Raw genomic sequence first — 13,190 nt, 5'->3', positions numbered from 1 at the left:
AAACAATACCAGTCGTAGCAGGAAGAATGGGCTCGACGTTTAATGGACATATGTCATCAGAAGGTGTCAGGTTTAATCAACATCGCACTAACGTTCCACGTTCGCCCTCTCGCAATGAAGCATGGGTTAAACCACCTTTGCAAAGAAATGGTACTCAACACGCACTTAGAAATAAGGAATTAATCGGACAGCTATCAGAGCAACAAATGCGTCACGGCACTGAAAGAGTTAAAGACTTCCTGACGCAAAACATACCAAACAGATCACAAGTGATTTTACAGACTTTAAGGTCAAGGTCTTCAACGAACCAGAAAGATGCGGTTCGTCGTCTTCATCAACCAGATGTGTTACATGTATCCAGTGGTACTAAGCCAGCTACACATGTCTTTAGAGGTACTGAACCAGACACAAGCACAACGGATAGTCTCAGACAATCGCCCCAACCTCAGCAGACGGATCGTGCCCAAGAGACTACACATGTCTTTAGAGGCATTGAACCAGACACACGCAGATTAGCTGACAACCGACAATCGCCCTTACCTCAGCCGATAAAGGGTGTCCAAGGTACTACACATGTCCATAAAGGTGCTGTACCAGCCAGAGGCAGAACCGTTGATCACAGCAGAGGATCCGCATCTCAGCAGATAGATGATGTCCAAGCAGCTACACATGTCTTTAGAGGTTCTGAACCAGACACAGGCAGAATAGTTGACCACAGACAATCGCCCCAACCTCGGCAGATGGATGGTGTCCAAGATACTACACACGTCTATAGAGGTATTGGACCAGACACAGGCAGAACCGTTGATCACAGCAGAGGATCCACATCTCAGCAGACAGATGATGTCCATGCAGGTACACATGTCTTTAGAGGCTCTGAACCAGACACAGGCAGAATAGCTGACCACAGACAATCGCCCCAACCGCGGCAGATGGATGGTGTCCAAGCAGCTACACATGTTTTTAGGGGCATTGGATCAGACACACGCAGATTAGCTGACAACCGACAATCGCCCTTACCTCAGCAGATAAAGGGTGTCCAAGGTACTACACATGCCCATAAAGGTACTGCACCAGCCAGAGGCAGAACTGTTGATCACAGCAGAGGATCCACATCACAGCAGATAGATGGTGTCCAAGCAGGTACACATGCCAATAGAGTTACTGAACCAGACACAGGCAGAACCGTTGACCACAGACAATCGCCCCAACCTCGGCAGATGGATGGTGTCCAAGCTACTACACACGTCTACAGAGGTACTGGACCAGACACAGGCAGAACCGTTGATTTCAGACAACGGACATCTCAGGTGATGGATGGTGTCCAAACTACTACACATGTCTTTAGAGGTACTGAGCCAGACACGAGCAGGACAGTTGTTCACAGACAATCTCCCCTGCCAATTCAGACGGATGGTGTTGTAGTTACTACGCACGTCAATAGAGGAGCTGAATCAGACACAGGCGAAACGGTTGACCACGGACAATCGCCCCTACCTCAGCTGATGGATGGGTTACATATTTCATCTTCAAACAGTACTGATGAAGCAAGAGTTAATACTGATAGTCATGGAAGTGTTCTACTTAACGCACGTGACCTTGCCCTCAAGAACACACCCACTATTCCCCTGTCACAAACAGCGGTCTCTCGGCTACTGACTTCTCTGGTGGGAAATAAAAAGAAAAAGGAGCTCTTCCTGAAACTTAGACAGATGTTTTATAATAACGTTGCAAGCAAAACAGATGCATCATATGCTGGCACTAAGATTTTAAGTAATGTTGTGACTACAACTGCAACTACGACGAAGGCTCCCAGTACGACTACAACCACGTCATCTACAACTGCAACTACGACAAAGACTCCCAGTACGACTACAACCACGTCATCTACAACTGCAACTACGACGAAGGCTCCCAGTACGACTACAACCACGTCATCTACAACTGCAACTACGACGAAGGCTCCCAGTACGACTACAACCACGTCATCTACAACTGCAACTACGACGAAGACTCTCAGTGCGACTACAGCCACGTCATCTACAACTGCAACTACGACGAAGGCTCCCATTACGACTACAGCCATGTCTTCTACAACTGCAACTACGACGAAGGCTCCCAGTACAACTACAGCCATGTCATCTACAACTGCAACTACGACGAAGACTCCAAGTACGACTACAGCCACGTCATCTACAACTGCAACTACGACGAAGGCTCCCAGCACAACTACAGCCATGTCATCTACAACTGCAACTACGACGAAGACTCTCAGTGCGACTACAGCCACGTCATCTACAACTGCAACTACGACGAAGGCTCCCAGTACAACTACAGGAATGTCACCTACAACTGCAACTACGACGAAGACTCTCAGTGCGACTACAGCCACGTCATCTACAACTGCAACTACGACGAAGGCTCCCATTACGACTACAGCCATGTCTTCTACAACTGCAACTACGACGAAGGCTCCCAGTACGACTACAACCACGTCATCTACAACTGCAACTACGACGAAGGCTCCCAGTACGACTACAACCACGTCATCTACAACTGCAACTACGACGAAGGCTCCCAGTATGACTACAGCCATGTCATCTACAACTGCAACTACGACGAAGACTCCCAGTACGACTACAGCCACGTCATCTACAACTGCAACTACGACGAAGGCTCCCAGTATGACTACAGCCATGTCATCTACAACTGCAACTACGACGAAGGCTCCCATTACGACTACAGCCATGTCTTCTACAACTGCAATTACGACGAAGGCTCCCAGTACGACTACAGCCATGTCATCTACAACTGCAGCTACGACGAAGGCTCCAAGTGAGACATCCAGTGAGACATCCACAATGATATCGACTGACTCAACTTCATTTATACCAACGAGTACAACTACAACGTCAGCTTCGAGTTCAACTACATCATCATCTACAAGAAATGTACCATCGACATCGCTGATTAATACCGTCAGTGTGAACCAGAGGAAGATGGAGCTTCTCAACTTACTCCGAGAAATGATTTTAAGCAATTTGACCACTGAAGCAAACAGGAAGCAGGATGTGCATTCTGGAAACCAAACACCAAACACTTCATCTGAACTCCGTCATCAGGTGGACTCGGAGTTACCAGGCGTGGCCTCCACACCACATGTAATCACATACAAAGAGCAGACTCGAACTTCAAATACAACACCAAAGCCAAATATGTCGGACAATGTATGGCAAGACAATATGACAGCATTCCACCCTCGTTTAGGTGTTCTCCCAACATCGACGGCTTTCCCAAGTACATTAGCAAAAGTAACAAGCAGCATACCTTATTCAGACACCCCAGCTTTCCCAAGTACACTAGCGAAGGTAACAAGCAGCATACCTTATTCAGACACCCCAGCTTTCCCAAGTACACTAGCGAAGGTAACAACCGACATGTCTAATTCAGACACCACTAAAGTTCTTACACGTAAACAGAAGAAGATGGAGCTTTTACTCAAGCTGAAGAAAATGTTCATCGATCATACCATGACTGAATCATCTACACGCCTGATGAGCACACAACAGGCTACTGCTGACACAGTGTTGCCCTCTTCTGAGATGTCAACCTTAGGTGGAATAACGTCAACAGGTTCCACTACAAGGCAGAGTGTTGCACCCACTGCGTCTGATACAGTGTTAGGTAGAAGAGATATAGCCTCCTCTGGAAACGACGTTCCTAAAAGAGAGCTCAAGAAACCCACAAGCCATCCAGATGTCACTGATCAAATTCCCACAACTGTCATTCCTCCAGGTAACAGAAATATAACTGTCAGTCCACAATTGACAGTCCAAAAGGCAGAATTGTTCAGAAAACTTAAACTAATGCTTATGCAAAACATCAGTCTTCAGCAGAGCTTGAATACTGAAACCACTGTACCCGTGTCCCTGGTGATGCCATCAGCTGTTAGGAATGATTTAGTAGAAGGAGTTCAACATGAGCGCCCAGTCACTGTCAGGATGACACACGGCATGGAATCTCTGCTTTATAAATCTACACACCGTGCATTTTCAGGCTCATCAGGAAATTCTACCTCACCTACCACTTCACCCCAACCACCTGCATCTGTGTCTGAACATACAGTGTCAGTATATACTCCAGTCGCTTCCGGGTCAACACCTCCATCAGCATCTTCATCTTTCTCCACCTCTCCACCTACCACATCTGGCATTACATCCTCACCAACAACGCTGGCGTCATCATCTTCACAAAAATTTCCGGCTTTATCATCCAAAATTATACCTCATACAGACCAGAAGGCGGGCGCCCATACGTCAACTGCCTCAAGATTTGCAACAGTGGTGACGACGGCTTCAAAAACAGTGTTGTCATCCCCAGACATAACTGTACAAACGATGTCATCAGAGTCTTCTATGCTAACTGATGCAACAGCCTCTCCAAACTTCATAACACTATCTCCCACGACACATGATTCAACAGCAAGAGGTAGCACAACAACAACCAGAAAGTCAGAATCTAATATAGTAACTTCTACGGATTCAGCAACTACAGAAATACTTTCACATCTGTTCTCAAAAACTGTTCAGCCGACTTCATTGGTACCTAGCACAACGCCTGCCTCAGGGACGCCTTTAACTTCCTTAACATCTTCTACAAACACTGATTCAACGGCTGTACCAACAGGTTCCCGAACCCCTGCTGCAACATCTACACCAACAGGTTCCCGAACCCCTGCTGCAACGTCTGTACCAACAGGTTCCCGAACCCCTGCTGCAACGTCTGTACCAACAGGTTCCCGAACCTCTGCTGCAACGTCTGTACCAACAGCTACTCAAATCATTGCTGTAACGTCTGTACCAACAGGTTCCCGAACCATTGTTTCAACGTCTGTACCAAAACCTATACCAACCTCTTCTTCAACGTCCATAACGTCAGCTACTCCAACCCCTGCTTCAGCGTCAACAACATCAGCTACTCCAACTGTTACTTCAACGCATATCTCAACGGCATCTTCAACTCCAGCAGCCCTTCTAGTAAATTTTGAATCTATAAGCCCTTTATACGTCTCATCAATGTCTACAAGGTCCACTTCAGTCCCTTCAACTTCTCAAACCACACAATCTACCTTCTCCTCGTCAACACCAAACCAGACTGAAACTTCCATTAGTAGTATTTCTCTAGTATCCAACAATAGGTATGGCTCGCCGGGATTCCAGCCAACTGGTTTTGCTTCAACCAAATCGTCTTCAAATCCTGTACAGCATGTTCCAGGAAGTCCTCCATTCGTGATGTTCGACCTGAGTAATAGGAAAAGTTTCATCCTGAGTAAACCATCAGATGGTGCCCCCATCAGCTTCAACACTTTGACACCTTTATCATGGCTGAGTGCGAAGAGTCTGTCAACAAACCGTCATGCTGCAGCTTCACGCATTTATACTCCACATCAGACTCCTCTTGGATCATTCAAACACGTCAGAAAAAGCCCGAAAGAAAACAACATGCTGAAGGTTCCCAGTCTAAACAAAATCTCTCCAAGTAGTAATCCCCATGTGCTGGGAGGCATATTAATGACAAATACGCATGGCTTCATATTGCCTGGATTCAGAGATTCCAATGCTGGTGCTCCTTCCTCCGTGAGCAGACAAAGGCTAAGGTTTGATCCAGACTCTGTAACAACAATCCCCGCAGCTAGTACACATTCACCTACAACTACCACTTTCACAAAACCTACATCATCTTCCTGGACTGCTTCTCCACAAACCACATCGACAACGCCTGCATTGATGCCAACACTTATCAGTGCTGCTGCATCCAAAACCTTCACTACATTCACTACTTCACCTGCATCTACGACTGCTACACCCACACTAAGTACCACAACCACTACACGTTCAGCGACTACTTCTGCTGCATCTAAAACCACTGTTACCTCCAACACAGCGACATCTTTAACAACAATTATACTTCCGCTTACAACAACCAGTACAGTTGTAACTACAAGCACTACTATTACTACTACAACTAAACCAACGACAGTAGCTACATTCACTGCAACACTTACACCTACAACAACTAAAAGTACTGCTACCCATGCACCTGCGACCAGTATCTCAGCAGCTTCACAAGGCACCACTGCCCCAACTGCAACAATTAATACCACAAAAACAGCTCGCACATCTACAACTACTGCTGTTAGACCTTCAGCATCTGCAACTAGTACATCTACATCTAGTACATCTACAACGACTGCTACACTTCGTGCACCAACTACACGCACTACGATTCTTACTGCCCATACTGTTCCTTCACCTTTTTCAAAAGCAGCTGCTTATGCTGAGGCAATCAGTGTACATGCAGGTCCTTCTCCAACAACGCAGGCAGGTGCTCGGCCACCGTCGACCCCACCTGAAACAACTACTTCATCTACAACTGCCACAACAACACCTACGACACTCACAACTACAACACCAACCACTACAACAACACCTACAACTACCGCACCAACCACTAGGGCAACACAAACACCTACCAAAACGCCCAGAAATAATGCCACCACTACTACAACACCGACAACTACAACACATACATCTACTACAACAACACCTACAACTATCACACCAACTACTACAACACCAACAACTACCACACCAACTACAACAACACCAACCACTACCAGAACTTCTGCAACAACAACTACCAGACCAACAACTGTAACAACAACAACTACCACACCAACTACTGCAACAACTACAACACTTACAACAACACCTACAACTACCATACCAACCACTGCAAAACCCACAAATCGAGCTCCACCGACTATAACTACCACACTAATCACTACAACAACCACAACTACCACATCAACTACAACACCAACTATCACACCAACAACTACCACACCAACTACGACAACACCAACTACCACACCACCAACTACAACACCCACAACTACCACACCAGCTACGACAACACCAACTACCACAACAACCACTACCACACCAACAACTACCACACCAACTACGACAACACCAACTACCACACCACCAACTACAACACCCACAACTACCACATCAACTACAACAACACCAACTACCACACTAACCACTACAATACCAACAACTACCACAACAACTACAACAACAACAACTACCACACCAACCACTACAATACCAACTACTACCACACCAATTACTACAACACCAACTACGACAACACCAACTACAACAACACCAACTACTACAACACCAACCACTACAATACCAACAACTACCACACCAACTACTACCACACCAACTACTACACCACCAACAACTACCACACCAACAACTACCACATCAACTACAACAACAACAACTACCACACCAACCACTACAATACCAACTACTGCAACACCAACTACTACCACACCAATTACCACAACACCAACTACCACACCAACCACTACAACACGAAGAACTACCACATCAACTACTACAACACCAACAACTACCACACCAACTACTACCACACCAACAACTACCACACCAACAAGCACCACATCAACTACTACCAAACCAAAAACTACCAAACCAAGAACTATTACACCAACAACTGCCGCACCAATCATTACAACACCCACAACTACCACACCTACTACAACAATACCAACGGCCACTTCACCAACCACAAAAACAACAAAAACAACTACCACACCAAAAACTACATCCCCAACTGTCGCACCCACCACGACTACAACATCCACAACTGCTACACCAGCCACTTCAACAACACCAACAGTTCTTACACCAGCAGATCATGACACTGATGATACTGCAACTGCAACTACAAAGACTGCATTTAATGCTGCAACCTCCACCACTGTCGCCACCACCACTGTGTCCGATATGCTACTGATTCAACAACATGGAGTGATAGACGCCCTGAGGAACCTTCTGGTGGACTTCGGCCTCATGCAGGACGCGGGACTTTCTGAAACCGCCAACTCCAACGCAACAACGACCACGGCATCGAGTCAACCTCCAACGGCAACCACAACACCACCGACGACACCTGTCAAGACAACAACCACAACAATGACTCAGTCCACAACAACAACCTCATCTTCGAGTGTACCAACGCCAACTACGCCAAAAGCTACAGAATCAGAGGTGTGCCCACAAGGTGAAATTGTTGAATGTTTTCCCCGGAGGACGTTCTCGGGTGGTTCTCGGTTTTCGCGTATGTGGACCATGTGTCAGTCTCGCTGTTCTCTGGACGGAACATGTGACACCCCGCTCTGCTCCTGCAGGTGTATCCCTGTGCCCCTACAGAGACCTGACAGGAGTGAGGACAGATGAAGCAAGTGTACGCATGATGAAACAGTTGCCAAAGGATCAGCTTTGCTGCAAGAATTATTTTGCTGTTTTCAAGACTTTCATCGTTTCTCAGAAAGGGTCTAAAGTAAAGATAAAGTGTTGTTAAAGTGTTGGATAAAGGCACCCGTGATTCCGTCTCTGTCAAGATGTTGCAGGAGACATCTGTGATTGGTTGTCAAGATGTGAGAGGGTACCCTTGTGACTGACTGTCAAGATGTCTCAGGAGACATTTGTGAATGTTGATAAGATGGTACAGAAGACACCTATGATGGTTGTCAAGATGTTTCAGGAGACACTTGTGATGGCTGTCAAGATGTTTCAGGAGACACTTGTGATCACTATCAAGGTGTTTCAGGAGACACTTGTGATGGCTGTCAAGGTGTTTCAGGAGACATTTGGGATGGCTGTCTAGATGTTTCAGGAGGCACTTGTGATTGCTGTCAAGGTGTTTCAGGAGACACTTTTGATGGCTTTTAAGATGTTTAAAAAGACTCTTGTGATAACTGGCAAGTTGTTTCAAGTGACGGGTTTGATGGTGTTGATGATCATGTGGCTGAGCCGTCATGTTGTGTGACGTGTCTGTTAATGTGCTTGTATGTTACATTGCTGTGAAAACGTTACACCTAATATATAGATAATGACACTTTTCATCAAATGTTTGATGATTCATGTATAGGAACACGATAAGTTAAATTAGTTGGCAGGATAGTCTCATTTTTTCCAAAACTGGACACTCGTTAAAAGGCTCCCTGACACAAAACATGGACTGGAAACACAACTGAAATGTTTGTGCATTGACATTCAAAGTCGCCAAAACTAGTTTCACATTCAACAGAAATCTCCATGAGTATCTAGGAAGAGAATATAGTTATAGGCACACCAGGCAGCTCAATAGACAACACAACAAAGAAATTGGTATACGCTCAAATCTTATCAGGCAAGGTGACACATTATTGACAGGCAGATTATGGGATTATTCAGAAAAGATCGTATTGCTTATGTGTTCTGTCCAGTAAGAGAGATGTGTTTTGGCAGGACATTGTAGAGCTTTCTTGGCGAATATGTGATTTAACGATGAGCAAAATTACGCTAGTCATTATCACATTCCTCCTTGCCATCAATATGCTATATTTACGAACATACTTGACATATTACACATTCAAGTGCGCGGTAGTAAAGTATAACTCCTATGTTTTAACACAGAGTGAGCACAGATTCAGAGTTTGAATAAATATCATATATAATGATTGTATCCTACTTCTGTCATGGGTTGGCTGGGTCCGGAGGGTCGTATAGTCTTCTTCTACTGCCTATATTCCCGACACCAAGTTACAATGACTAAAGTGCCAGGCATGAAGGATCGCACGTTCGAACCCAGAATCCCAGCACTGTCGTCATTTTGGTTTAAGGTGTGTCCGCACCACTACAATTCAGCATCAACACATATACTCCTCGAAAATAGAAGGGGAACCTCATTTCTAACTTGTAATCGAAACCAACAGGGGGATAAATTGAAGTCATTGAGATGTCAAATCTTTCTCTATTTTTATTATTGTTATTATTATATGTATTCATGCAACGTCAATGTTTATGTTACCCTAGTCCGAGAGGCGAGGTGAACATGGGTTGATGTAACGTCAATGTTTATGTTACCCGAGTCCGAGAGGCGAAGGGAACATGGGTTGATGTAACGTCAATGTTTATGTTACCCGAGTCTGAGAGGCGAGGTGAACATGGGTTGATGTAACGTCAATGTTTATGTTACCCGAGTCCGAGAGGCGAGGGGAACATGGGTTGATGTAACGTCAATGTTTATGTTACCCGAGTCCGAGAGGCGAGGGGAACATGGGTTGATGTAACGTCAATGTTTATGTTACCCTAGTCCGAGAGGCGAGGTGAACATGGGTTGATGTAACGTCAATGTTTATGTTACCTGAGTCAGAGAGGCGAGGGGACCATGGGTTGATGTAACGTCAATGTTTATGTTACCCTAGTCCGAGAGGCGAGGGGAAGATGGGTTGATGTAACGTCGATGTTTATGTTATCCGAGTCCGAGAGGCGAGGTGAACATGGGTTGATGTAACGTTAATGTTTATGTTACCCGAGTCCGAGAGGCGAGGTGAACATGGGTTGATGTAACGTCGATATTTATGTTACCCTAGTCCGAGAGGCGAGGTGAACATGGGTTGATGTAACGTCAATGTTTATGTTACCCTAGTCCGAGAGGCGAGGTGAACATAAACGCACAGCGAAGGTACATTAACACACACGCCTCAAGGGACCAGTGAACAACATCTTATTGACCACTTCAATGTTAATTCCGAATTCTTTTAAGCACGTGTACTCATCTTCTTGTAGCCATCCTATATATTTTTCAGACGACAAGATAAAAGAGTTATCACCCTTCCATGGATCTGTACATCATAAGTGATTTAATGCTATTCGAGATATTAAATTACTACCACTAACCAAATAAATATTCAAATTCATAGAAAAGCCCTCATCCAGACAGAAAACGGCAGTTATAGGTGATGTAAGATAAGTATAAATATGTCTCTTCGCAGACACGATTTAATACGCTGGGTTCTCACCTAAAATGATACACATAATCAAAGTTTTCGTAAATTAACTTCCTGAATACTTCCCATAATCCACTCTTCGTGCTGATTCTAGAAAGTATAAGTATTTTCACATAATAAATCAAACGGTTTCACATATCTTAAATTCTTCCAGCAAACATTAAAGATGATAGATCTATGCCACTCAAAATCAGTATAATCAAGTAATGTTTCAAATTTGTGGCAAATGTGAGTATTAATGTACCCAGATAATAAGTTATCGTAGAAAAGTCTTCAAACAATTCTAAGGATATAAAATCCTGGTGAAGAGAATGTATATCAAGATCACTGATGTTTATGTGATAATATTTGTTTAGTCTTTTTTCAAGGTCGAGGTGAAACATACATAACAAGGGTTTGTGCGATGAATATGGGTTTATATTCTTTGAGGACTGATGTGTAACCCTTATATCAAATTTAAGTTTCCAATCCTCAAATATTTTCAACCCATATTCAACACACTAACCCTTAATTATCAAAATTCCACTTTTATCAAAGTGTCTAATAAAGTGATTCCAACCATAAGGGCTGACGTAAAATGTTATTAATCCCCTCTGCTTCTACAGTACTTGTGGTCAGTAAACCATCTTTCCAAAGAGAATTAGCAAGTATTTTCTGAAACTTTGCTCCATATTTTAGCATATGACTTAAATGAAAGTTGCATGGTTTACTGGGATATAGCACGAATGTAGATAATTTCATGGTATTAGCAATCGTTGTAACATTAGTCAAGCATAGAACACCGTCTTGTAATCATTTTTGCAACAAACTGAAAAGTGTGCCGGTTGATTGTGTCATTTTTGTCATTTCAAAAATATTTCCTCAAGGGTGTATTAATAACAATATTTTTGCCTATCAAGATCAGCTGCCTTTGACTCAACGTTGGCAGTAGGCTATTGATATCTTCCAACATTTTCTTTGTATTGATAACCTATACATGTGTTAGAAATGAACCGAATTCCCAACAATTCAGTTTGATTCTTTTGCCATTCAGTATTAAAACCTTGACAAGTATATTTCCGCAATCTGCTTTTGAGCCTAACTACATTGTTTTTGTCTTATGTATGGTCATCCTTAGTCCTGGCATTAGTATTTAGTGTCTATAGCACCATATATGTTTCCATTTGAACCATCCAAAACATAACTTAGCATGACCTAATTTGTATTCCTGACCACCACTTACAGTACACTAGGATTTCAGTAAACGAAATGGAATAAGTACGGAGAAAGGGGAGCCTACTACCGTGTTGATTTGGGAAGAACTCAAGCGGATGTCCATTCTGAATAACACATGCAGATGTGTCGAGTTTGGACATTAATCCAGCGTATAATCTGTGGACCAAAACCAAATTTAATGGAATAGTTAATCTTTGGAAAAGTTGTCAAATGCGTTTCCGAAATGAACAAAAATGAGTAAAACCTGGCATATCTATTTTCTTAGTTTCTAACATAATATAACCTAATACCCTTGTATTTTGCTTCATTCTTTTGACAGTTAGAAATGGGGTTATTTGTGTCAATGAAACAAGCGTAGTTGTCAGCTAATACCCGATGAGAAGTACATGCACTTAAAATTTCATACCGCACATTAAGTAAGGAAACTGGTCGCCAGTTCTTCTGTAAGGTCTTAATGTTATTAGCTCTAGGTATACAAGTGACAACCCTCTCTTCATGGTAAAAACACATTTCGTTCTTCTTGAAGCATCTTTAATAAGTCACACCTTATGTTCTTTCTAAAACATTTAAGGAAATGAGTTGGAAATCTATCTATTCTGGGTCGTTTGTTACTCCTTATGCTCCATGTCTATTTCCTTTTCCAACTGGTCTCTCAGATGGTGACTCATTGTTGAGGTGATCTCGTTTTCTAAATTCTTATCAGAAGAAAATGATCATTGTCAATAGGTTCTTCATCCTCATCTGTCATAATCGTTTTTTTATGTCCGGATATCATTTTTATTTCATACCATAAAAGCTTCTTGGTTTGTCTCCTTCTTCATACCATAAAATCTTGTTGGTTTTGTCCCCTTCTTCATACCATAAAATCTTGTTGGTTTTGTCCCCTTCTTCATACCATAAAATTATTCTGTTTCTAAGCTGAATTTGTGATTTTAGCCTCTCATTCTTAAAAAGCCTCTAATAAGTTGTCATCTATCACAAAGTTTGATATCTGAGCCATTCACTTTCTCAACTTTAGATTGAGTATCTGAGTATT

The 13,190-nt window shown here is 43.3% G+C and overlaps 1 protein-coding gene across 1 annotated transcript; it reads left to right on the top strand.

Moving 5' to 3' along the window:
* Positions 1-205: 205 nt before the first annotated feature.
* Positions 206-9,563, top strand: LOC137260479 (mucin-2-like). Its single transcript, XM_067798145.1, has one exon. The coding sequence runs from the start codon at positions 207-209 to the stop codon at positions 8,340-8,342; it is 8,136 nt and encodes a 2,711-aa protein (XP_067654246.1). The 5' UTR covers position 206; the 3' UTR covers positions 8,343-9,563.
* The last annotated feature ends 3,627 nt before the right edge of the window (positions 9,564-13,190 follow it).

The sequence above is a fragment of the Haliotis asinina genome, chromosome 13, assembly GCF_037392515.1.
Source record: "Haliotis asinina isolate JCU_RB_2024 chromosome 13, JCU_Hal_asi_v2, whole genome shotgun sequence".
NCBI classification, from domain to species: domain Eukaryota; kingdom Metazoa; phylum Mollusca; class Gastropoda; order Lepetellida; family Haliotidae; genus Haliotis; species Haliotis asinina.
The sequence above is the reverse complement of the archived record's forward strand: the minus strand, read 5'-3'. Positions and strand labels throughout refer to the sequence as shown.

Excerpts from the sequence above, each read along its gene's own strand:
- LOC137260479 (XM_067798145.1), top strand. The coding sequence starts at position 207 with ATGCGTCACGGCACTGAAAGAGTTAAAGACTTCCTGACGCAAAACATA.